Source organism: Phoenix dactylifera, chromosome 13 (assembly GCF_051530095.1).
Source record: "Phoenix dactylifera cultivar Ajwa chromosome 13, Ajwa_hap1_PhDact_Kaust_v1.1, whole genome shotgun sequence".
Classification (NCBI taxonomy): domain Eukaryota; kingdom Viridiplantae; phylum Streptophyta; class Magnoliopsida; order Arecales; family Arecaceae; genus Phoenix; species Phoenix dactylifera.
The window spans coordinates 21,579,251-21,606,607 of NC_143202.1; the positions used below are offsets into that span (position 1 = coordinate 21,579,251).

The 27,357-nt window shown below is 43.2% G+C and overlaps 1 protein-coding gene across 1 annotated transcript; it reads right to left on the reverse strand.

Annotated features, from left to right (window-relative positions):
* Positions 1-11,079: 11,079 nt before the first annotated feature.
* Positions 11,080-27,157, reverse strand: CSK (chloroplast sensor kinase). Its single transcript, XM_008813527.6, has 9 exons — positions 26,582-27,157; positions 24,589-24,759; positions 23,632-23,949; positions 18,847-18,912; positions 18,704-18,772; positions 18,525-18,617; positions 17,854-18,077; positions 14,027-14,300; positions 11,080-11,550 (listed from the first exon to the last, which is right to left on the reverse strand). Exons 1-9 carry the CDS (start codon positions 27,077-27,079, stop codon positions 11,302-11,304), a joined length of 1,962 nt encoding a protein of 653 aa, XP_008811749.5. The 5' UTR covers positions 27,080-27,157; the 3' UTR covers positions 11,080-11,301.
* Between the last annotated feature and the right edge of the window lie 200 nt (positions 27,158-27,357).

The window sequence follows — 27,357 nt, forward strand, 5'->3', positions numbered from 1 at the left end:
GCTGGCGCAAGCCGAGGCGACCGGTCGGGGCTTCCGGCTAGTCTGCTCCCGGGATGATCATCGGGTTAGCCAGGCATCCGAGGGCCGAGCCTCGGGAGATTCCACTCGTTGGTCGGCCTAGGCTGGCGCAAGCCGAGGCGACCGGTCGGGGCTTCCGGCTAGTCTGCTCCCGGGATGATCATCGGGTTAGCCAGGCATCCGAGGGCCGAGCCTCGGGAGATTCCACTCGTTGGTCGGCCTAGGCTGGCGCAAGCCGAGGCGACCGGTCGGGGCTTCCGGCTAGTCTGCTCCCGGGATGATCATCGGGTTAGCCAGGCATCTGAGGGTTGTCAAGCCTCAGGAAAATTCCGCTCGTTGGTCGGCCAAGGCTGGCGCAAGCCGAGGCGACCGGTCGGGGCTTCCGGCTAGTCTGCTCCCGGGATGTTCATCGGGTTAGCCAGGCATCTGAGGGTTGTCAAGCCTCAGGGAAATTCCGCTCGTTGGTCGGCCAAGGCTGGCGCAAGCCGAGGCGACCGGTCGGGGCTTCCGGCTAGTCTGCTCCCGGGATGATCATCGGGTTAGCCAGGCATCCGAGGGCCGAGCCTCGGGAGATTCCACTCGTTGGTCGGCCTAGGCTGGCGCAAGCCGAGGCGACCGGTCGGGGCTTCCGGCTAGTCTGCTCCCGGGATGATCATCGGGTTAGCCAGGCATCTGAGGGTTGTCAAGCCTCAGGGAAATTCCGCTCGTTGGTCGGCCAAGGCTGGCGCAAGCCGAGGCGACCGGTCGGGGCTTCCGGCTAGTCTGCTCCCGGGATGTTCATCGGGTTAGCCAGGCATCCGAGGGCCGAGCCTCGGGAGATTCCACTCGTTGGTCGGCCTAGGCTGGCGCAAGCCGAGGCGACCGGTCGGGGCTTCCGGCTAGTCTGCTCCCGGGATGATCATCGGGTTAGCCAGGCATCCGGGGGCCGAGCCCCGGGACATTCCACTCGTTGGTCGGCCACTTGTCGCTCGCCGCCCATCGGGGTTTCTCCGTGCCCAGCCGCGACCGTGTTTCTCCTCTCCTCCAAGCGTTGCCTGGGGGGAACACGAGAAGGGTATTAAACGCTAATTAATGCGTTACCTGTGAAATCAGATTGCCAGTTGCTGCTGGTGAGGAGTGTTAGTTGAGCGGCCGCGATACGCGGGTTCTTCGAGGAGGATGCGGCCTGGGCGCGAGCGGAGACACGTGGACCTAGGGGTATACGTCACCCGGATTGTCCTGCACAAAGAATGCGATTTAAGGAGAATGACGCTTAGGAAATCGCGGGGAGATACGCCTCGGGAGCCGGAACGGCTCCGGATTCAGTGCGCCTGCATTTATTGGAGCCACCCGTATCGGAACTACCAGGGGGCCGCAGCTTGGCTATAAATACAGGTGCAGGTACGATGGAATTTGCCAAGCCGGAGCTGCAGGTTGCCATGGATCGCGGACCTCCTCCTTGGCATATGACTGAGAGACTCCTGTCGAAGGAAAGGGGAGGCGCTCCCCTTACAACTTCAGCCAACTAGCCGTTTCATCTGGGATCAACAAGGAGGGTCTCCCCGGCGGAACTCCGCCCTAGGCGTTTCATCCGGGATCACATCTCCCCTCCTTGAAGTTCAGCCTCCCGGTTGAGCTCTGCGCCGGACGCTCAATCCGGGACCGCGCCACCAAATGCTCCTCCCCCTTGAATCCCTTCTCTTCCCTACCACTGGGGAAGATGGGAATATCCTTTGGAGGCGGCGTTCCCCTGGGGGCAGCGGGAGCTTCTTCTGCGGCGGCTCCTCGTCTTTTTGGTGAGGTGCTGGATGGCGCCTCCGGTTAGAAGCACCCACTTCTAGCGGGACTGCAGCCGCCCTGGGTTGAGGGTTTGGGTCCCCACCTCTTCTTTACTTTCTTTACTCCCTAATTCCCCTCTGGGAATTCCTTGTAATCACACGAGCACGCCATTGTAACCAGAAATTATTGAAATGAAAAGTGTTGCACCTTTTTAAATTGTCTTTTTGGCCTTGTTGTTCTACTGGTAATACATCCGCAGGTTAGCGGAATTCCAGCCCCTTGGAATTTCTCGGCCATCTAGGGCTTCCAACTGGTAGGAGCCAGGTCGGTTTACCCAACGAACTTTATACGGGCCTTCCCAATTTGACGCTAGCTTCCCACCTTCCGTAGGTTGAGATGCCTTAGCTCGCCTCAGCACCAGATCTCCAATTCTGAAAAGCTTCGGTCGGACTTTGGAGTTGTAATATCGGGCCACCCTCTGCTGATACATTGCCATCCGAACCTGAGCCATTTCCCTTGCCTCTTCCAAGAGATCCAAGTTCCCTCGGAGTTGCTCTGAATTGGCCTTGGGTCGGTGCGCGGCCACCCGAGGCGAGGGGAGTCCGAGCTCCACGGGGGCAACGGCTTCCGTGCCATAGGTTAGGCTGAAAGGCGTCTCTCCAGTAGGAGTCCGTTGCGTGGTCCGATACGCCCAAAGGACATTCTCGAGTTCCTCGACCCAAGCTTGCCCCGTCCGGCCGACCCGCGCTTTGATACCTTGGAGGATTGTCCGATTTGTGACCTCGGCCTCGCCGTTGGTTTGGGGATGCGACACGGATGTGAACCGATGCTCGATCCCGAATTCCTCGCAGAAGTCCCGGAAGTGCTTGTTATCAAACTGTCGACCGTTATCCGAGATGAGGACCCGAGGTACTCCAAATCGGACAATGATGTTCTTCTTTACGAACTTTCGGACTTGTGCCTCCGTGATGGTGGCCAGTGGCTCTGCCTCCACCCACTTGGTGAAGTAGTCGATGGCGACAATCAAAAATTTCCGCTGGGCCGAAGCGACGGGGAATGGTCCGAGGATATCCATTCCCCACTGTGCGAAGGGCCAGGGCGCGGTGATTGGCGCCAAGGGAACAGAGGAGACTCTCTGGACGTTGGCGTGGCGCTGGCAGGCGTCGCATTTCCGCACGTGATCCTTCGAGTCCTCCAACAAGGTCGGCCAATAGTAGCCTTGCCTCATGATCTTATGCGCCAAGGACCTAGCCCCCAAGTGCGATCCGCAGATGCCTTCGTGGACTTCGCCGAGGGCATAGGCCGCTTCCGCGGGGCGGAGGCACCTTAAGAGGGGGGCGGTAAACGAGGTCCGATACAGCCTCCCTTCATAAAGTACGTAGTGGGCGGACTTCTTTACAAGCCGCCGGGCCTGATCTTCGTCTTCAGGGAGGATTCCTTCGGCGAGGTAGGCGACGAGCGGGTCCATCCAAGACGGCTCCGGGTCAATTGCCATCACCGCTCCAGCCCCGTCAATGCTCGGGGCATCCAGGGTCTCCAGGTAGATTGCCCTCAACAAGTTGTGCGCGTCTGCGTCCACTAGGCGGGACAACCTGTCGGCCCTGGCATTTTCGCTCCTTGGGACCTGCTGAATGTCAACACTGCCGAGGTCGGGAATGAGTGTTTGCACCTTCCGGACGTAGCTCTGCATGGTCGGGCTCCGCGCCTCGAACTCCCCTCGAACCTGCCCGACCACCAGCTGGGAGTCGGTGAAGACTTTCAGACGCCGGACGCCGAGCTCCTTGGCGAGTTTGAGTCCCGTGACTAGGGCCTCGTACTCCGCCTCATTGTTGGTCACTGTAAATCCGAACCTCAAGGCATACTCGGCTATCACTCCATCGGGATTGGTGAGGACCAGCCCAGCCCCTCCACCTTCAGGGTTCGACGACCCGTCAATGTGGAGCGTCCAGATCGGGAGATCGAGGCTGGGTGTCTCCGGCGGCTTAGGTTCCGCCTCCTGCACAGTGCACTCAGCGAGAAAGTCCGCGAGCACCTGGGCCTTGATGGCTGGTCGGGGCTGGTAGAGGATGTCGAACTCACCAAGTTCTACTGCCCACTTCACCAGCCGTCCCGCATTCTCTGGATTGCTGAGAATCTGCCGCAGTGGTTGATCGGTCAAAAGGGTGACAGAATGAGCCTGGAAATAGGGGCGAAGCCTCCTGGTCGCAGTCAGCAGCGCGAAGGCGATCTTCTCAGCCTTCGTGTACCGCGTCTCGGCATCCCGGAGGACTCGGCTGATGTAGTACACAGGCTTCTGAAGTCTTGCCTCTTCCCGAACCAGTACTGCGCTGACTGCGGTTGGGGAGACCGCCAGGTAAAGGTAGAGCATCTCCCCCTCTTGCGGCTTGGACAGCAGGGGAGGAGACGCCATGTACTCCTTGAGCTGGTCGAACGCCGCTTGACATTCGGCCGTCCAGAGGAAGTCTTTTGGGCGCTTCAACACCTTGAAGAATGGTTGGCAGCGTTCGGCCGACTTTGCCACAAATCGTCCGAGCGCGGCGACCCTTCCAGCGAGCTCCTGAACCTCCTTCACTTTGGTCGGAGGGGACATATCTTGGATGGCTTTGATCTTGTCCGGGTTGGCCTCGATCCCCCGTTGGTTGACAATGAAACCGAGGAACCTCCCGGCCGAAGCACCAAAAGCGCACTTCGCTGGGTTTAGCTTCATGCGAAACTTTCGCAAGGTGGTGAAAGTCTCCTCCAGATCTGCAATGTGCTGGTCTGCATGGCGGCTTTTTACCAGCATATCGTCCACGTACACCTCCATATTCCGGCCGATCTGCTCCTTGAAGATTTTATTGACGAGGCGCTGGTAAGTGGCGCCAGCGTTCTTCAGACCGAAGGGCATTACCTTGTAACAGTACAGCCCCCGGTCTGTTATGAAGGCAGTTTTCTCCTCGTCCTGTGGAGCCATCATTATTTGGTTGTAGCCGGAGAAGGCGTCCATAAAAGACAGTAGCTGGTATCCGGAAGTCGCGTCGACCAGTTGGTCTATCCGTGGAAGCGGAAAGCTATCCTTGGGGCACGCCTTGTTCAGGTCGGTGTAGTCGACGCACATCCTCCACTTCCCGCTCGCCTTCCGGACAAGTACGACGTTTGCCAGCCACTCGGGGTAGCTCACCTCCCTTATGAAACCTGCCTCCAAGAGTTTGTCTACCTCCTGGTCGACCACCCGGATCCGATCCGGGGCACAGTGTCTCTTCTTTTGCTTTACTGGTCGGTGGGTCGGGTCGACGCTGAGGGCGTGAGAAACGACCTCCGGGTCGATCCCAGGTACATCGGCCGCCGACCAGGCAAACACATCTGCATTGGCTCGGAGGAATTCCACTAACCGGAGCCGAGCTTCCAAGTCGAGGTTGGCACCGACCCGGACCGTGCGGTCCGGGCGGCCTTCTTCGAGGGGAACTTCGATTACGCCCTCAGCCGGCTCCCCGTGCCGCAAGGCCACTTCGTCTCTGGCGTCAAGTGACTCGACGCTTAGGGCCTCCATGGGCTTCTTCCCTTTGAGAGTTGCTAGGAAACACTGCCGTGCGGTCGGCTGGTCACCTCGGACCTCTCCAATCCCGGCCGCCGTGGGGAACCGCATGAGCAAATGGTAGGTAGAAACCACCGCGCGAAGGGCGTTCAGTCCGGGTCGTCCGAGGATAGCGTTGTAGGCCGAGGGGACACGGACGACCAAGAACCCGAGCCGCACCGTGGCTTCTGCGGGTGCAATGCCCGCAGTCACAGGCAGCTCGATGACACCTTCGGCCGAGATAGCGTCTCCAGTGAATCCTATGAGGGGGGTGGATGTTTTGTGCAACAATTGTCGGGACAAGCCCATCTTTTGGAAGGCCTCGTAATACAAAATATCAGCTGAGCTTCCACTATCCACAAGAACACGCCTTACATCATAGTCCGCCATAGTGAGAGAGATCACCATGGCGTCATCGTGGGGAGTCTGAACCCCCTTTACATCTTCATCACAAAAAGTGATTACATTTCCGACCCGCTGCCTCTTCGCGACGGCCACTCCTGATACTTCCGCCGAGCCCCCTGTGTTCCTCACGGGCCGAGAGCACCCCCCAGTGATGGTGTGGATCACTCCCGCAACGGGTCGATTCTGCTCCCGAGGCTCCTGAGGGGCCGGGTCGGCTGGACGCGGATCTGCGGGGGGACGTCGGTCGTTTACATATCGACCGAGACGCCCTCGGCGAATGAGAGCCTCGATCTCGTCCCGAAGCTGGAAGCAGTCTTCGGTATCGTGGCCGTGGTCTCGGTGGTATTCACAGTACGCCCGAGAAGGCTTCCTCCCAGGGATCTTCTTCATCTGCCTCGGGACCGGGAGGTCCTCCCGCCCCTTGACCTCCATGAGGATCTGGGCCCGGGGGGCCAGGAGTGGGGTGTACCGGTTGAAGCGTCGGTGCGGAGAACGAGGGCGTATGGCGCCGTGGTTCCTTGCTGGTGACGGGCTTCTGCGCCGGCGTTGAGGCGTCGGGCTCCTCCTCTGGGGTGCCTCTTTTCGCCTTTTCTTCCCGGGCTTTAGAGGGGCCTCGGCGGCCTCCTTGTTCCGGTGGGAGGCTGCCTCCTCGGCGTCTGCATACTGGTTTGCCCGAGACAACAGCTCCGGGAAGCTCCGCGGCAGGCGTTTGTCCAGGGAGAAGGTGAGTCTGCCCTTCCGGAAGCCTCGCTTCAGGGCTGAGAGAGCCACCTCCTGGCTCAAATTCCGGACCTCCAGTGTTGCCTTGTTGAAGCGGGTGAGATAATCCCGCAGGCTCTCTCCCTCGTTCTGCCGGACATCGAAGAGGGAGTCGGAGACCAGTCTTCGCCGGCTACTGACGGCGAAATGGCTGATGAAGAGACGGGTGAACTGGTGGAAGGACTGGATGGAATTAGCCTCCAGGCCGGCGAACCACGCCCTTGCCGGGCCGCGGAGGGTCGCCGGGAAGGCCTTGCAGAGGAGAGGATCCGATGCTCCATGGAGGAGCATAAGAGTCCTGAAACTCTCCACGTGGTCCCGTGGGTCCGCCGCCCCGTCGTACGGTTCGATCGCCGGCATTTTGAACCCCGGCGGGTTTAGGGTCCGCAGGATCCTTGAGGCAAGCGCCGGCTGGGAGGAGATCTCCAAGTCGGCGAAGGGATCTTTGGAGTGGCCCTTCAGGACCTGGAGCTGTCTGTGGAGATCGTCCACCCGCCGGTCCAGGGAGCGCGACCGGTGGGTGGGAGACAAGGAGCGGCGCGAGGGGGACCGACTGGAGTGCGGGCCCCTCGAGGACTGGGGTGTCTGAGAACGCGCCCGGGTCCGCCTCTCGTACCCCGCGCAGCTCCGATGAGAAGGCCCTGGCAGAATGGACCGCACTCGAGAATCCTCCTCGCGCCGGCGCTCCTCTCCATGGGAGAGGAAGGAGCGCGGGTTGTGAGGAAGAGGCGAGTGCTCGGGGAGCAGCGGCTCCTGAGCCCGCTGCGGCACCCGAGAGATCACACCCTGTAGATTCTGCACTGCCTCCGCGAGGGTGCGAACCTGCTGGGCTAGCTGGTCGAACTGAGCAGGTTCGACCGTCTGAATGGGAGGAGAAGCGGTGGAATGCTGCTGAGAGTGTGTTGGGGACGCAGCAGCCTCCCGGCCAGAGGCGCGAGAGGCTCCGCGACCGGAAGCATTGGAAGCTCCGCGACCACCTCGCCGTGCCATTACGATCGTTCTGAGATTCGGGCCCTCCTTCTAGCGCCAACTGTTGCTGGTGGTCCAAACCGAGAACGATTGACACGACGGTGTGAACGGGGTTCCGCCTGAGTTGTCTTGGTTGGTGCTGGTTGCGCTCCACCTTCCGCCAAGGAACCTGCAAACAAGCCTTGCACCACCACCAGGGTGGTGATGGCCCTCCGACGGTCAAGTCAGAGGAGATTGGAGGAGGAGAGATGATAATCACAAGTGGGAGAGAGTGCTCTGGGAGGTATTGCTTACTTCCCCCCCTTCTCCCCCCAGCCGCGTATATACCTGGCTGGGAGGTCCCTCAGGGGGGTTTGTCGTCGTGGGGCACGATAGAATGGCCACTGACATGGCCGTTACCGGGCGTCGTGGAGCAGCGCTGGGTACGGCCATGACAGGGCGTAGTGGAGCTCCGCTTTGTACGGTTGATACAGGAGATCGTGGGCAGCATCGGGTACAGCCGTTGCAGGGAGTAGTGGAGCAGGAGGCCGCGGCGTGCCTCTGGAGAATAGCCTGTCGTTATCAAAAGATCTCCGACTCGGGGTCGGAGTGCTGGATCATAGGGCAGCCGACCCGGGGTCGGGCTGCGAAGCCGAGGAGGTCCGACTCGGGGTCGGAGTGCTGGATCATAGGGCAGCCGACCCGGGGTCGGGCTGCGGAGCCGAGGAGGTCCGACTCGGGGTCGGAGTGCTGGATCATAGGGCAGCCGACCCGGGGTCGGGCTGCGGAGCCGAGGAGGTCCGACTCGGGGTCGGAGTGCTGGATCATAGGGCAGCCGACCCGGGGTCGGGCTGCGAAGCCGAGGAGGTCCGACTCGGGGTCGGAGTGCTGGGTCAAAGGGTAACTGTAGCTTTCCTGGATACGCGTGCCGATCACGTGGGGCATGGCGGCTTAATTCCCCCATAACAGATACATTTATTTATCGAAATAGGGATGATTCTTGAGCCCAAGCTAACCCGATTTCATAAATTTTTGGTCCAATCCAACCCAGTAGGCCGGTTGGTCTAATCAAGTTCAAATTGAGCCTAACCCAACTTATTAGTCATGTAGATGAAAAGGAAGAAGGAGAAAACATCTCATACTCGTATTGGCAACTGGAGATAATTTGTTAATTGCAGTACTTATTTATAGAGGCATACCATGATGACCATTTTCCTGGGAGGGTTTTAATAACTACCAATATTTATGGAGCTCTAATACATCAAACTATAGGAAATGATTAAGATTGCATTTACTACATTCACTAATAATTTTGGGGAAGGTGAGATTTGATGCCCTTATAAATCACATCATTTTCTCAATTTTTATTCCAAAAAGAATAGTGATACAGATCACTGTTTCTTTATGCTAGAGGTCTTATATTAGGAGGCTTTTATTTCAAATTAGGAGAGAGGGACAAAATCACCAAATAGGCACGTCCTTTTCCTCTCCCTCCTCTCTCACCCCTTTGGAGCCATCTTGTCTCCTTGCATTGATTGCTTTGGCTTCCATTATAACCTCAGCATCCACATCATCTTTGTATGGTGCCCCACAGATCCTCCTCTTTTTCTTTAATTGGTGGATTCTAGGTTTTTTGTATGTTTTTTTTTTTGGTTCAATTGGTGGAAAATGATTTTTCTTATGTTTTTGAAGTTGAAAAGTAGATAGAGTTCTTGTAACCGGTTGCCATGCCGTCATATTTTGCATATAATTATCATTTGGAATACACTAATAATTTTAATATAAAATTGAAGCTTTAATGGCCGACTTCATGGTTTTCGGGCATTATATTTTCCTTTTGAGACTATGTAAAAAACAAAAGAAAGCCACTTTTAATTTTCATGAGATAGGGAATTTATTATTTTTGTGGATTAGAATCACTTTTAATTTTATTTGTTTATTCTTTTTTAGAGCATATTGATCTAGTTTCATTTTTTTAGATGCTTGTGCCGTTGGTCTCGTAGATAGATTATGTGCAACCAATACTCAACAAATTTTTGCATGCAACCTTAGAAATATGTATATTTAATTTCATTTAAATACATAATTGAAGTATGCCCACTCAGACAGGGGGAAAAGTATCTAGAAATTCTAAAATTTGATTAATTTTTTTAAAAAAACAAATTAAACATGATTGAAATTTGTAAGAGAAAAATAAAATAGGTTTTTTTTTTTTTGCAACACGATGCAAATATCTAACTAAAAGCTCGTTTGGGTAATCCAATAATATTTGGACTGAATTGTCTATTGAATTCAAGGACTAGGAAGCCAATTTGAGCATAACCTATACCAATGCAACACTCTCTTAATCTAAATCCTTTGGGGAGGGGGAAAAAAAAAAAAAGGATCTCCTTGGTCCTTTTTTTTTTCTTGCAAACCAACATATCTACAGACTGAGAATTAGGTAAAACCATGGTGAGTCTTTTAAAGATGTTGGATCGGGTGGGCGAACAGATCTGATTCTTGTAGAATATTCCTATAAGAATTTCCAAACAAATTTTAAGTAAAAATATGTCCGAGACCAGTTCAACATTTTCACTAAACAGGACTAAATTCCAAATCCAACTTCAAGTCCAGAAAAAATAATTGCTACATCACAATTCAACCAGTTGTCCACAACTTCACTGAAATAGATATCAACGGCAACAAATCACATATTTTCATAGTGCTAGCATAACACCGAAACATCATCCACAAAAGATAACAAAAGTTTTTTTGGTAACCTTTTCATTACCTTGCTCGCTTGGTAACCTGTGGTCAAGGTGGCTCATAGACTGCATTAACCTCCGGCGCTGCCCGGCGTTGATGTGCAGGCTTGTAGTTCGGGTATAGGTTTAGACGTAGACTAATGTAACTTTTTGGCTCAAAGTTTAGGCCAACTAATAAGTTTATCTTGCTTTGTCTTCTATCATGGATTTGATTTTTATGAACCCAACCCATCACGAACCAAAACCCAACATTTTGCTGAAAATATAACATATAACTCTATTATTAGATCCCTCACATTTTTTTATATAGTTCATTGATTATACTTAGAAACTATATCATTGGGCTTTCCATGCAATGATCTCCTTCAGACCCATCCTTGAAATGTCCGTCTTGCATCATATTGAATAGATTCTTACCCGAATGAATAGCTATTCCACATCCCCTCTTCTCCATGTTCCGGGACTAAAAGCTGATAGAATTCAGATAGGATATTAATATATCCATAACATGCAAATCTATATTGCTTTAAATAGGTATAGATACAGATTGAGTATTAAAAATATGGATATAAATATAGATATAAATTAAATATTTTAAACTTTATAACCACCAATCAAAAATATCACCAAGTAGAAGGGAAATAAAACCTAACGTTTAATATGAATATTTATTTATCTTAAAAATTTATGAGTGCTATATAATACCGAATATTTGGATACAGATTGTACAATTGTTTATCCATATCCGTATCTCTTTCATTAAATGGATACAAATATGAATACATGTTAGTCAAATGCTAAAATGTTTCTTTATCCGATATACAAACAGATGCGAACGGCTATTTTCTGATCTACTTTCACCCCAACGAGGTCCCTGTGTCCATAATGAGATTAGACGAAGTAATGCATGGAACTTTATTTTGTGAAAAGAAAATTGAAGGTCTTTGTGTTACATTATCAGAATTTTGAATGGGACATGCCATTGTGTGCTTTGGTACCACTGCACTCATCAACTCTTATTTACATAATTTCACGAAGGTGAACCAGAAACAATGTGTAAAAACCTACACAAAGGTTACTAAGATTGGGAAAAGCCTAATAACTCTCCACCAACTACTCTTCTTGAGCTGACTCCATTGAATCAGACTGCAGTGCAGGAAACCAGAGTTCAATACGAGTCCCACCACTCCTGTTGGCAGCATCAGGTGTCAGGGGTGAAATGACACGCACAACACAACCATAATTCTCTAGGATCTCACGAGCAACGGTCAGTCCTGCAATAAAGTTCCATGTCATATTGTCCTCAACCATACCATCTGAAAAGAGACCAGATCCAAATGGTGTGAGAGAAGGCAGCTGGGTCTGCAAGAGAAGATGGCAGGAAATATATTAGTTTGCGGGTATTGTATTGAGATCACTATAAAACTGACATAAGCAAGCATTGCAGTGATATTCCTTCTAGTCAGCGCGCGTGCACACACAAAAAAAGGTTAGGCCGGCAGCGAGGGCAATGATATAGCATCAACATAGTTAAGAAGTATGGAAAAGACAGACATGAATAACACATATAAATTTAATTGCAACTTATGGTCCCTGGCATAATTTGCTCATATATATTACTTTTCTTTCAATATTAACAGCATAAAGAAATTTTTGATATGTGCTTCACTTGATGCCTGAATTTACATTATGAACATGTTGATTGTTTTAAAAGGATGAAGGGTTTTTTTTGCATGTATACACTTCTAAACATGCGAAATTACATGAATACCTTTGTAAAGTTACTATTTGTATGTATACCCTCATGAAATATTTATTTGTATGTATACCTTTTTTTTTATTTCTTTTTATGCATATGTACCCATATCATCTAATGTCATTAAAAAAAATGGATTAAAATTAAAATGATTGAAATAATCTTATGGGTAGACATGCAAAAAAAAAATTTGTCATATGCATGTAAATAACAACTTTGCAAGAGTATTCACGCAATTTTGCATATTTAGGAGGGTATACGCTCAAGAAAACCTATTAAAATATAATCACTTGGTTGAGACTTGCCAAGTCTTTCATGATTTGGTTGGATCCACAAGTCAAAATAAAGGCCAAGTCACATTGTCAATTTTCTTTATTTAAGATCTTAACTCGGTCAGGTAAGAATATTCGGTGATTATTTTGGCAACACCGTTCTTCATTTGATTTTGATATAATTATCATTATTAAGTCTATGACATCTAAGTATTCTTCATTATTTTTAAAAGATTAAAGCATATTGAATTTAATTAATTATAGATGTTTAAATCAGTAAAACATTTTTTAATAATTTATAAATGTTCAGTTGGTGTTTGTTGTTGAGGTGTTTCATAAAGGCATCATAATTTCTTCCATAAGAATTGATATCAATATGGAATCATGCGGCATGATAATACTTTTGTTTTGTCACCTTCATCAATTAAGAATGACTGAATTATCTTCTGTTGATTTGACCCTGCCATTTGAGCATATGCCCCAAATTGAATATAATTCAATCACAAGATTTTGGACTTATGTTCAAATAGCAGAAGTCAATTCTCGTGAAGATAATTCAGTCATTTTAATTGAGGAGGGTGACCAAAAAAAATCAGTATTATCATGTTGTATGATCTCGTGTTGACATCAATTCTTATAAAAGAAATCGTGATGTCTTTATGAAATTCTCGCCTCAACAAATAAATAACTCACCATTTATAAATCACTAAAAACCATTTCACTAATCTAAACATCTACAATTAATTTAAATTCAATATGCTCGAATATTCCAAAAATAATGAAGAATATATATCTATTATAGACTCAATAATGATAATTACATCAAAATCAAATGGAAGAATAGAATTACAAAATTGGTCATCCAATTCCAACTTAACCAAGTTAAGATCTTAAACAAAGAAAAATTAACTATGTTACTTGGCCTTTTTCTTTACTTGCCGATTCAATCGAGTCATGAAAGACTTGGCAAGCCTCTGCCGATCTTTTATCATTTTTTAATATATTTTTTTGAGTGTATATCCTCCTAAATATGAGAAATTGCATGAATACCCTTGTAAAGTTGCTATTTGCGTATATACCGTTATAATGTTTTTTTTTTTTGCATAGCTACCCAGAAGGGTAAGTCATTTTAATATTAGACCGTTTATTTTTAACGATGTTAGATGGTATAGGTACATATGCAAAAAAAGAAAGAAAAAGAAGGATATATATGCAAAATAAGTATTTTATGAGGGTATATGTGCAAATGGTAACTTTATGAGGATATTCATGCAATTTTAGATATTTAGGAGGGTATATATGCAAAAAAATCTAAGGATGAAAAACTTGTAACCAATATATATAAGCAAAAAGTTCATAGCAATAGTCAGAATATCTATATTATAATAATGAAAAAGCCTTGGTATCTGACGAGTTATGGCCATGGATGCCGTCTAATTACATGAAAGACCCTTGCATTCCCATCTTTAATAGAACAGGCCCCTTTTGGTTTACTTTGTACTCACCTTGGGTTTGAGATAGAAAGAAGTGCTGGGCAAAGCATGGGCAAGTCATGTAAGTAATGACACAATTCTCTAATTACTCAGGAGATCACAGCCATCCATGCTTTATTGCTCACATGCATGCATTTGCCCCAGCAATAGTATTTATAATCTCAAGCGCAGAAATGGTTTAGCATGATAATGATGAAAAAGAAGAAAGACCAAGTTTAAAATGCTCCATGAGAATTTCTGGAAGAAATGAAATTCCTACTGATGATCTCTAACAATACAATAACCAAATAGAACGGAATAAATAGTTCTATCAGTACCATGTAATGCATGTCAGGTCCATCATCATCGATGACAATTAGGGCACCACCAGCAGGTGCTTTGGTTGCATATATTTGAACTTTACCACCAACATGTGTACGCAACAGAGCCCCTTCTATAAGATTACTAAGTGCCTGTCGCAGAGCAGATTCCTCAACAGAGACTTGCAATGGATGAGACAGTTCACTGAATTCTAGCAAACGCTGCTGCTTATTAGCAAGAGGTACCGCAGCACCAACCAAATCTGTCAATACATCGGAGATAGTGCATGGTCTGCCTGACATAAACAATGAACACAAGCAAATGTTATTGCACACCTGGGAGAACTTCAGCAGATATATTTAAGGTAATCTAGTAAATGATAGATGCAAATAACTAGCACATGACTAATTTAGACCAATAGACTCCTTTTGGAATCAAAACCATGAAAAAATTGAAGAGCAGAAAAATTCTAATGCTTGTAGTGCAAAAAAATGTATCCATACGCATAAATAGAATCCGAATAACTATAGCAGACAGACAAAAGCATCCCTGAAACTTAATTGTATTAATCTTTCTTCAACTAGGTCTATTAAGATTTCTTCATTTCGTTCTATCATTCTTTTTCTTTTTTCTTTTTTCTTTTTTTTTTAGAAAGTACATTCACAGTCATCCAGTTCTAGAACATATCATCTAATTTTCCACCTTCAGATTGCAGCAGGCTTGAGAATATTACCTTGGTAATAGCAAGCTAAGGATGTTCACTAGTTATGAGAGCTAAATAATTATAACCAGTAATTCTGGTTTTTCTAACCTGCCATCTGTCGTCTAGCATGAAAGTTCTCTTAGGCTAGAATTGCCTTGGTCAGAAACTCAGCTTCAACTTATAGATAGTTGATTTAGCAGAGAGCTTGTGACAACCTATCATATACCTAAACAAGTGTCTATGTGTGAGGGGGAAAATGAACCCTTTGTTAAATGCGCTAAGTATTTTTTAGCATTATTTTAGGAGCATGCTTTGAAGACTCATCTATAATACTTTTCTAACTAGACTTTCAGGTTTTAGCAATACAAGATATAACAAAATTTATGAGCTTTTAATCTTTAAGAAATATATTAGCATTATAAAATCAAAATTTTGACCTGGCGTCAAAAAACTTTATTTTGTACTGAAGTTGGAAAATAAACTTCTTATTCAAAAGGAATTTAAATAGTATTTTTCTTGAGTTAAAATTGGGGGGGGTGAGGGGAGGTACTTCCTTATTTACATGTAGTGTCTTAAGTAAGTACAAATAAAAATGAAAATAAAACGAAGAAGAGGACATTTAGTTCTACTTGTTGAGTCACCAGTTTGGTTGACTAGCTAATCCAATCAACCTACATATGTGACCTAAAGGAACCAAACAACTTAAGCAACCAACTCAAGAAAGTGAAGTGACTTACTGGTTCCCACTTGCAAAACCGACCTACCTTGCCTATAAATAGATGCAAGGAGGACCAGCCAGGGAAGAAAAAGGAAAAGAAGGGGGGCTAGACTAGGAAGAGAAAAGGAAGAAAAAGGAGAAGAGACACCAAGCTAAGGATTTTAAGGGTTCTATTGCCAAAGAGATTGCAAGTTCCATTCTTTTAAAAAAGAAACTACCATGTTTACTAACTTTTGTATAAATTTGAAAACTACGGCTTGAATTTCAGTTAAATTGGGATTTCTAGAAAATTACTAGTCAAGCATATGTCTTCTTTTGGACCCCAAAGTCTAGCTACATTTGAAAATCTTGGAGTTAAAATGTTCCTTGAATCTGAATTTTGAGATGTCTTTAATACTTGAATCTTTCCAAACTAGGTTTTATTTTGAAACTTCAAAACATCAGTTAGCTTTTCAGACCTACATTTCTTTGGTAATCTTGGACTCTACAAACACCTCCCATATTAGTTTAAGGTCTATGCTTAGTTATAATTTATAAAAGATTCCCAATGCATTTCTTTTGGGAGGTTTATGCTCTATGCTAGTTGAACTTTAATCTTTAATTGGAGATCTGGGAAAATAGATGAGTTTGTCTTATAGTTTTGAACTTGTGTTTATGAGTTCCAGCGAGAAAGTTTGCATATCAGAACCATTTATAATAGTATTCATTCTTATTGAAGCTTTTTGTAGTGGACCATTTGAGATCTTATTAATCTTAAAAAAAAAAAAACCTATTTAAAAGTGAATCTCGGGCCAGGTGGCATATGAGTGCCTCACTTGAATTATCGAGGAGACATCGCTGGCTAGGGGGTACAAGTGCCCTCATCTGAATATTGGGGAGGATATAAGTGGCTTGGTTTGCTTTAGCAGTGAGGATGATATGGATGGCCTCAAGGTTATAAATGAACCTTTCTAACAACTTTGATATTATGCGCGACACTTGCACTAATTTCTAAAATTGCATTTTCGTTGACCTTTGGACTAACCATTGAAATGACAAGTTGATGTATTTGTTATATTTTTAAATGTCAATTGTTTCCAATGAAAGATTTCGTTTATTCAACCATGGTGAGTTACTTATTAAGCTGTGTAGCTCACTTCTATTATTATTAAACATTTTCATAGTAATTAGGCAGACCTCACCGCCAATTTAAGTTGTAATAAAAGCAAAAAGTCTATATCCTCATATCTTGTATAGCATCAACAAGGATTGGGATTGGGACGGATTGGTCCCGAACCATCCAAGACTGATGAGTATTGCATAATACAATCAGAAAGCTTTCTAAGCTCCTTTTTTTACACATTTTCCACCATTTGAGATTGAGAATAATCAAGGAGGAGGTAGACTACTGATAGATAAACAGACTGCTAAAAACAAATCTATTTATATGAATATCTGTTAAGTAGTACATGTAGATAAAGAACAACCCCCTATTTGATTTCAATAAAAATATTCAAAATTCAAATTTCTTAAGATAAAATGTTGATTTGATAGCTTTATTTCAAATTCCAAAACTTTAAGATCAGTTCATTATAAATGTTGAGGTATTTTTCAAATCTTACAAGCTCATAAAACTTATTTTATCTAGATACTGTAAAACCCAAAAGTTTGATTAAACAAATAATGTATCTTAGTTTCCAAGGCATTGAGGTGAGGGACTACAATTTATCAAAAACATGGCCATGGTTGTTCAATAATTTGGCAATTTTTTTCCTTCATTTGCAAGTTAATGCCAGTTGTAGATATTTTATCTTGAATCCATCACAATCTTTAGCATAATTTATCAATTCACTGATTTCCAGTCATCAATTACGTTTCAATTGTTAATGTAAACACATAGTTTTTCAATTATCTTTTTTTGCAAGTTAGGGGAAGAACAAACAAAAAAAATTCAGTGCATATCAAACAGGATGACTACAGCATTTAAATCAACGCACTACCATATTTATGCAACAACATAGCAAACAAATTTCAAGACTAAATAAGCCATATCAAGGGCATATATCAGCCATTCCAGAGTATGAATTAGTATCATTTGTTGATACAGCAAGCAATATGTCACATACATTATCATTCAGCAATTGATACACTCTCGTACCTTGATATGCCTCCACAGGGTAATAGGTGAATTGCTTGTGATATAAAAAGTGGGTGTAAGCTATCATTCACAAGTTAAGGCTATGTGATAGATCTACACAAGTTTACTTATCCATATCAACTTTCTCATGAAAAAAAACTAAACACTATTAAAAAAGTGGTAGTCTAACTAAGAAATTTAGATGATATTTTAATGCACCTAAACCATAAAGTAGAGTGAATGCAGCTGAATTTTAGACGGTTTATATATATAGGGTATCAAAGTATCAATTAATGCAAAACATTACCTAATATTGTGTTGTTGTAGGGGTGCAAGCCAAAGAGGTGGCATGGTCATCTCAATGTCCTTTTCAGAGCCTGTTGGCAGCAATGAATCCACATTTTGCGTACTACAATTTCCACTTTCTTGTGAATCATAATTGGATAGCAGAGACCTAGATGATTCTGGATGACTGTATGTTGAGTCATGCATTTTCTTCAATGTTTTTTCGTTGTACTGCACTATATTGTCCTGCACAACATGCACTGAAAAGCTATGAAACAAGTATTTACTATGGGACAGAAAGTGACAATTTTCAACTTGACTAATATCAGGGGCTTAGAATGAATATGGATTAACTAATGATTTTCCAGTGCATTTCAAGAAACCACAATGATGGGTACCAATATTAGAGGGTGAGTCTTAGCAAAATGGTAAGGTTGCTCTATTGTGACCTGGGTGGCACGGATTTGAAACATGGAAATAACCTCTCTGAATGCGAGAGTAAGTCTGGATACATTTGACCCTCTTTAGACCTAGTAGTGGTAGGAGCCTCATGCATTAGGCTGCCCTTCTGATTTCTACCAATATCAAAACTGATATTCCTTGGTTTCATACAGTGGCATAGACCATATTTCTGGGAAACCATGCTATCAAAAATCAGAAGATAAATAATTTGATACATGGCTAGGAAGTTACCTTGGTGAGGTAAACAGCATCTTGGAGTTGTTGTAAGGCATCCTTCATATGATCACCTTGAATGAGTATGTCATCAATGATATCACAAGAGATCTGATAGAAACATGGATATTAACCTCATGCTAGGTAAAAGATCCCAGAAAGGAATGCTTTTTTTTTGTGACTTTAATTTTTCAAACCTCACTTCTCTTTGTATGAACAGATAACATTTTGCTCAGAGCTCTGATGCTAGAAAGAGGTCCACGGATCTGTTAGAACTATTAAATTAGAAAAGCCATCTTGTGAGTATTATAACTTAAAATCTGTCTACAGCGAGACTGACTTGCTCAACTAGATGACTCATTCTGGCATTATTTTGCCAAGATGCTTGTTGGAGAAGCATTGTTTTCTGGAAACAACGAAACATAGAGCAGGTTATACGTTTAAATCCCAGTGTGAACATAATTTGAAACCAAAAAAAGAAAATGAAATTAATATTTTAACGACAAAGCATCAATAGACAATCAAGCAAAAGAAAGCAATAAATGAATACATTCAAGGATAAATCATATGCCAACTATTGAATGCCCCTATATTTTGGTCCTAACCAAAGGCCATACCATGACCAATATTGATGCCTCCAAATTCTCTCTCTCAAACTCCTTTTAAGTGTGTTCCAATTTTGCTTTCAGCTATGATAAATTCTTATTTAGAACCAACTATTGACAAAGGTTCACTATTACAGTATCGAACCCCGTACCGATACCTTCCTATTACAGTGTTGGTACGTGGTATGGTATGAAACAACGTGGCATACCGAGTGTCAGTATGGTATGAGATTGCATACTGATTCGGTACTGGTATGCTATGGTACTGACTGGCATGACAAATCTTGATCGACACTATCAAGGCCTCCACGAACATTGTCGGCCATCTTTATCACTTTATTGTATATAAATACAACCACAAAGCATCCTTTGATGTCTTAACCCTGTAACCAAGTTTCATCATACCGGTTGATATCGTACCATATGTACCAGGCATACGGTACTGATCCAGTACACAATCTCGTACTATACCAACACTCGATATGCCTTACCGTTTTGTACCGTATTGCATACCGACACTGTAATAGGATGGTACCAATACAAGATCCGGTATCAAAACGGCGAACCTTGCCTGTAATATTTATGTATTTCACACACTCACCTTGACATCATCATTGAATGGTTTCAAATTATGTCAAACTACATCTCAAACAGAAATGACCATGCTATCTGGAAGGTCTATTGCAAACTGATCTGCCATAATGCCACATTGATGTTGGATGCTTCATCTATTCATTAACTAGATCCCAACACATGCTCCATTGATTCTCACATCACCCTTGGCATGCATGATGCACAAGAGAACATAATGGATGGGTGAGATCTTCCAATCTATTTAATCTGTTTTCATAATCGGTTTAAATTCACATACACTTGTAGGTATGAGAGATACTTTTCTCTTATTTTTCTCTTTTAATAGTTAGAATTCAATCATATGAGAGTAATTATGGCAGGGTGGAGACATGGAAATGTGGAAACACATGAATACCTTACAGTCCAGAATTTTTTTTAATAGAAAAATAGATATTAGGTACAGTTTTCTACCCATTTTCCTTTTTCAGGTGATCACATGTAAGTTGATCACAAATTCAGTTCAGATGAACAATGGACACCTCCCTGACAATTATCCTAGATATAGAATAAGATTCACATGTCTCACACATGTACACATGCATGTACGCACGCACACAAGCACAGCATGCACAGATGCTCACATACACAACACACAACAGGCAAACATACCCGCATTCACTGACAGATATGGATATATGAACACATAGACATGGGCCATACATGCACTCTCACATAGATATAGAGACACCTGCACACACAACACAAAGAAACACAACATATTCACATGCATGCGCGTGCACAATAACAGATATACTTACACGCATGCTTCCAATTTTGAATGCAGTCACTGATAAATGTAAAGCAGACTGCATCTTACAGATGGAACAATCTATAAAACTAATTGAGATAGTTGAGAGGGAGATCAAATGTACACATAGGTTCAAAAAAATACGAAATCAACAGTTAAGAGTTGGGTATACAAGTTTACAATGCTTGTCCATTTTTTTCTTAATGCAAATAAAATACAATCTCATTTTATCATCCTAATACTATTAATTTAAATAGCAATCTCAAAGATAAAAGGTACAACTCTAAATTCTAACATATACAATGCAGAGTGATTTTTTAATTCATGGAGTCCCCAGGAAAACTCTGAAGTTTATTCTGAAGGATGACAAAATCCTCTTCAGGTTCTCACTATGTGCATGAATATACTGATACAGTAAGGCTAAGATTCTGGTTAAGATAAAAATTAAACTATTTGGAATGCATAGTAAGGGTAAGATTCTGGTCAAGATAACAATTAAATTATTTGAAATGTATGGATTCATTCCATACATTCAGTTGAATTTCATTAAATATCGATACTCAACAATTCTAACTTCCCAAAAGAAATAAATAAGCATTCGTGGAAGTTGTGCACAACTAATATTCACAGCATAAGTAAATTAGTCATCCATCCATCATAATAAATAAAAGTACAATTAATATCAATTTAACTGGATCTAATAGGAACTAAGTAAAAAGAACTAAGAAAATTTTAACTATCAGAACTCTCTTTAGAATTTTATTTCATTATTTATAAGATTATTTAGAGGTATGGATGCACACATCCAGGTCAGTAACGCAATTTTGCCAAGAATTGACTCTCATCTGCTTCTAATGCACGAATATCAGCCAAAATTCTTAAAGCTTTCCAATATAAAAAATATCTCTTTCTAGAACAGTTATGCATTTCTTTTAATTCATATGAGAACCATGAACCCATTCATCGCAGACATAGATGATAATTTTTATCGCTTATGGCTCCTCTGTTGTCATTGATTTGCAAATGGATATTATGATGCTCCTTGAGCACATAGGTACACCTTTTGAAAAAGTATAAAATATTTGGAGCTGTGATTTGATGAGTAATTTATTTCTTTTCATGATTAGAATCTGAAAGTTGACTTAAGAGTGGAAATGGTTGAGTTCTCAGTAAACAATGCAATATTTCCTCAATAAGGATAATGTGATAAAATGAAGTGGTGAAGGTCCCCTGATTCCAGTGTCAACGATTTTTTTTGCTTTACTTTGAGATATCCTGCCCCCGCTTCCAAAAAAAAAAGTTTCGAGCTTTTATTTGGTCTTTTCATCATTTGACACTTTGATTTATGAAGGAATGATCATGCCACCTGTCTGCCTGTTTTCCTTCTCATGACACAAGTAGCTATATCCAGCTCATTTTGCTCATCTACAGTATAGAATTGCCAATATATCTATCAAAGCCATACCCTGGAAATCAACAAGTGATTGATCCATGGGTACTATGGAGGTATGTATAAAGGTGCAGAGCAGGAAGCCCAGGCACCTTTTGGATGGAATTATTGGAGGACTTGGGAAGGTGTTTCTTTGGTGAATCTACCTTCACTACATTCTCATACTCCAATCATCAAAGAAACAGACAAAAGAGTAATAAGAGATGGTTAATAACAACATGAGAACATGCATCACATGTCCAATTGTCACCACTATTAATCACCCCTCGCAGTTTTATTTTTATAAATATTAATTTCTCTTTCATTATCTCATCACTGAGATTCTGAATCAACCAAACACTTATGCCAATTTTCAGGTGGAGATCAATACCAGTCAGTCATTTTTAAGTAGAACTAAAATAGGCCTAACAACTATACACATCAAACATTAAAACCAACCACTGACTTCATGTGAAAACAACACCGAATTATATAATCCTTGACATAGATGAAATCATGACAAGAGTTTTCTTGAAATATTTGATGATGATTGAACTGAATGAGATAGTAAAGATTAATAAGCGAGGCTAGGGAAATCAAAGAGTTCTCAATTCCAAAAACTTCTTATAGCTACCAACCACTACAACATGCTATAGTACACTTCATTGACAATGATAAAACATTCAAAACTGTAACTTCCCTTAAGGTTCAAGTGCACAACTGCCTTAAGCAGCTAGAGAAGCTCCTTTCACTGGAATATTTCAAGAAAGCAAACTATCAATTGTAATGAGGCTTCAAAATGACAGATGAAATTTCCTTATCTTTTCCATCTCAACAAAATATTTGGGATTCTCCTATGTAATTGGGTCTTCTTAAACCTTTGGGGCCAAATTTATTTGTTCCCCATAGAACAGGAATGTGGTGTCAAGCAGGCTTCATTCTAGAACATGAGCTACCATTTGAGGGTTATGAACTAAAATGAACAAACAAATGCTCAAGGATGAAAAGAAATGCTCCTGAAGAGTCAAGAAGATGCATTGATATGCTTCTCCAACAAACTCAAGAGATCGCCAAAGATTTTAAGAAACAATCCTTTGAACACGAGACTCTCCTTTCCCCTTGATCTTTTTTGGATGTTTTGCTGTTTATTGTTTGTTTTCCCAATCATCTTGTAACAACCAGTTTTATAACTTAATTTAGGCTTAAAATTCTATTTGTTTCTTTATATTCCATGGTCATAATGCCATTGTGGATCCTGAGGCTTGATGGAAAACAAGAAGGCTCTGTGTCAGGTTGACAGCTAATCATTTGAAAAAGGGTTCAAACTGCAAAGTATGTCCTTGTGTCATGGTTTTAACTTCAAGTGTCTGCCCATGCCAGACTAGTATCAGCATCCAGCATTGGGTCAGTATCGGGTACCAGGCAAGCCACTCACTACATCTTGATATGAAAGTCCTTCCTTTCTTTTCAGCTGTCAAGTTAGCATAGTTTACAGCTAAGCACTAGATCATAATGCAGACCGACAATTGATAAATGGACTGTAATTTGGTTTGCAATGCCTCTTAGTGGGCTTCAACAGGAATGGAAAATGAAGATAGGCTCAGCAAAATAACCTATTAGGAATGAAAGGCATTTTGGTTCAGTTAGTGGTTGTCATTTACAAATGTTGTTATGAATGTAACAAATAACAAAACTATGCGTAGAAGTTACCTGATCCATGACATATGCCATAGCCAAAGATCGAGAAATCATAATAGCTCTGGATCTTTTTTCACTAGTAAACTGACCATGAACTTTCATCAAGTCTTCTTTGAAAACCTGAATTTCCCAGGTTTTCTTATCAGAAGATGGTGGTAACCCATATGAACCATCTTTAGATGAGCTGAACTGCAATTGTTGTTCGTCAGTGAGTGTGTTTGCAACCATACCCATGTCAACCTTTGGAAGCTCTGCAACTAGAAATCCCACAACAAATGGATGTTTCACCATTGGCAGAACCACAGCACCAAAGTCAGGTATAACTTCCACCTACAACTCAAAGCACAAAGAAATCATCAGCAATTACAAGATTAACAACTAATATCTTTAACTAATGGATTCAACCAGGCTGATCTCAGCTGTCCTTGATCAGACCAAAGAGAGGCCAGGTCCTCAGACAGCAATGGGATCTGGGGTCCACATAAACTGGAATCCCAGTCTATGCCGGTGGGTCCTGGCTGGGTTAGTAACTGGGTCAGCCAGTACCAACTGGTACAGGACTGGGACTTGGTTAAAAGGAACAGCCTGAGGTTCTTGTGTCTTTTTTGTCTGGTTTTGCACATGGAGGAGAGTTGAAAAGAGAAAAGAGAAAGCAAAAGAAGTGGAGAGTAAGAGATGCTACCAATAGTGGTACCACAAACCTAACCTACCCTATTCCTATACTTTGACAAACAGAAACCTAAAAACCCTCTAGAGTCTAGACAATAATTCAAAAAACAAAAAATAGAAAGAACAATCAAAACAAAGAAAAATAAAAAAAGGTGTCCTGGTGAATCACCCGGATGCCAATTTGTCCCAAGTGTTGGGATGATACTATTTGACCCAGTCCCTGATCAATATCATGTCTGGAACTGGGATTCAAAACTTTGCTTAAATATTTATCAAAAATGGCAAAAAAGATCAACATACCTGCTGTCTTGAAAGAACAGCTTCAGCTGCATGTAAACCTGCCGCTATTGCAAATTTACCAACTAATATCACACAATCTGTACTTTCTGAGATGCCAATTCCTGGATAAAATGCAACTCGACGTAGTTCTAACTGGTCCCTAACATAACTGCCAGCTGGTCTGACATACACCTGCAAGATAGACAATTGAGGATTGTTTCTCAAGATGAAAGGAAACAACTATTAGATTGCACAAATTATAAAGTAGTTGTTCATAAAAAAACTGTTCTACAAATTGGCATTTGATTTAAATTTTTAATCAGAATTTTGTACGGCAGTACATTGCAAGGCAAGATGAATGATATAAAAATACAAAATTCCAATGTCGTGATGAACACCCAGCCCGTATATTGAACTTAAATTCAACTTCTCACCAATTTAACACTATTTTTAAGGAAGAATTTAGAGTTAAGATATTGCCAAATGATCAGATAAGAAGTACTCTTGTATCAATCTATAAAAGTAAAGGTCATAAAGAAAAAATTATTGAATAATAAGCCATTCAATGACATTGTGAGAATGATGATAAAATAAGAAATATATAAAAAAAAAAGTTATGAGAATCTCAGACAACCAACTCAGTCATAGACCCAAGACGATCAACAATAGAAGCTATCTCATGCTCAGGAAACTGATGAAAGATTTTGATAACGAGGAAAAAACTACAAATGGTCCTTATCAACTTGGAGAAAGTACACAGTAGGGTACCAAAAGAGTATTTTGGGGGCATTTAGGATAAAATTTCAGCATAGAGGTGCATAGAAATTGTTTAAAACAAGCATGATGGAGCAGTGACAAATGTTAGTAGTAGTTAACTTCACGATGACATAAACTACGGGTCCACACAAGCCTAAAACTGTCTGTACTGATTGTTTTAAACTTGCTGACACTATCCAAGAAGATATACAATGGGATATGTTAAATGCAGATGATAAAATGTTAACTGATGATTAAGGAACATTAAAAGCTAACTACAAATTACAAAGATCCACCACGGATCATGTCCAAAATTAATAGAAAAATAGAGCATATTGAATACAATTTCAACAGGAAGTCAGGAATAAAAATGAAACTTGTCCCAAGTCAAAGTTGATGGATAAGAAATATTTTAGCGTGATCAGCTTCATTATGTAGAATATATTATGGAAAAAGACAGTAAGATAGATGAAGACACGTCTAACAGAATTAGGGTTGTGTGGATTAAAAGAAGAGATCTACCCAGCGTCTTACATGGTCGATGCATTTTTTTCAGACTTGAGCCAAAGTTCTATATAAAGACAGGCAATAAGTCCTCAATGTTGTGAATTGTAGAATATTGGGCTATAAAGAGGGTTGTGAGTTCTCATCTGCTTAATTCTACTGACTCCATGTTGCTTCTTCCACCATCATGTTCTCTCTCTTCAATCTTCTCGTTCTTCTATCTTTCCAATGCGCACCAAACATTCCCCTACTACTTACTGAAGAATCATCAAGGAAAGCTTTTGACATACAGAAGCTTTTATGGGAGTGGTCGTGAAACTGACTTTATAAACATTCTTCCTTTATTTCAATCATCTAAAGAGCAACCAGTAAAGTTCCAAACTTCTTGGAAATCTGACATACTAAAAAAGGTTGGCCCAGTGCACGAGGCTCCTCCCACTATGTGGTTTGGGGAAGGTTAGATGCATGCAGCCTTACCCTGCATGAGGAGAGGCTGTTTCCATGCTTGGAAATCTCGTATATTGAGCATCAAAATTAGATGAATACCGACAACTTATTCAGCTTACTAGTAATCAAATAGCATAAAGGCAGCATTAACATCACAAATAACATACATGAAAGGAGTCGAAAGACAAATGCAATCAATCTAAGATCGAAATCCAAAGTAGATTTCCTTTAAATTCATCAACATTCAGTAAATGATTTAACTTGTACAACAAAGATACCATCCAGGAAAGTGCGAGGATCAACTGACCGACAAGATGGCGTCCTGCTCGACAACCATTCGGAACAAATCCAGCTGCTCGACGCAGAGCTGCAGGAAGTCGGGGCTCGGCAGGACCAGCCCGCCCTCACCGCGCTTCTCCACGCGCCGCGTGAACTCCACAGGCGAGGCGTGGGAGGCCCGGCGGATGGCCGCGGCCAACGCGGCGGCCGAGGAGGGGGCCAGTTCCTCCGCACTGGGATCCAGGAGGGAGACGGGGTGGAGCGGAGGTTGGCTCCGGAGAACTGGTGATGGGTGGTGGTTTTGGGTCGGGTTGGGTTGGGAGGGGAAGGGAATACGGGCGCCCACGGAGGGCCTGCGGCCAGGGGGCTGGAGATGCGTTGCGGTGCTGGAATTGGGGCAGTAGAAGAGAGGTATATGGGTGGCGCCGCCGACACCGGCGGCGGTGGCGATGGCGGAGAGCAGCATCGACACGGGTGGTTTGGTATTTGCCGAGAGAGAGGTGGGGAGCGGAGCCAACGGTCCCATGGAGATTATTTCGAGTTCAGGGGTGGCTGCGGTGCAGCCACATTTCTTTTGGACGCGATTGGTGGTGGAGTTATGTTTGATGAACGGGTTGTGATTCAACCAAAAAAAAAAGGATTATGCTGGAGATGTCCAATGCGGTTGGTGACTAAAAGATAAAATTAATTTTCTTTTTTATTTATTTTGTTAAGAAAATCAGTGATTTGTTGCTCTCTTTATAAGTACCTTTTTTTTTTTTTTTTTTCAAGAAATACAAAGTTCAACCAAGAAATCATCATCTC

Excerpts from the sequence above, each read along its gene's own strand:
- CSK (XM_008813527.6), bottom strand. The coding sequence starts at position 27,079 with ATGGGACCGTTGGCTCCGCTCCCCACCTCTCTCTCGGCAAATACCAAA. Across the intron at positions 18,618-18,703 it reads TTCATACAAAGAGAAGTGAG|ATCTCTTGTGATATCATTGA; the intron begins GTTTGAAAAATT and ends TGTTTCTATCAG. Across the intron at positions 14,301-17,853 it reads CTACAACAACACAATATTAG|ACCATGCACTATCTCCGATG; the intron begins GTAATGTTTTGC and ends TATGTCAGGCAG.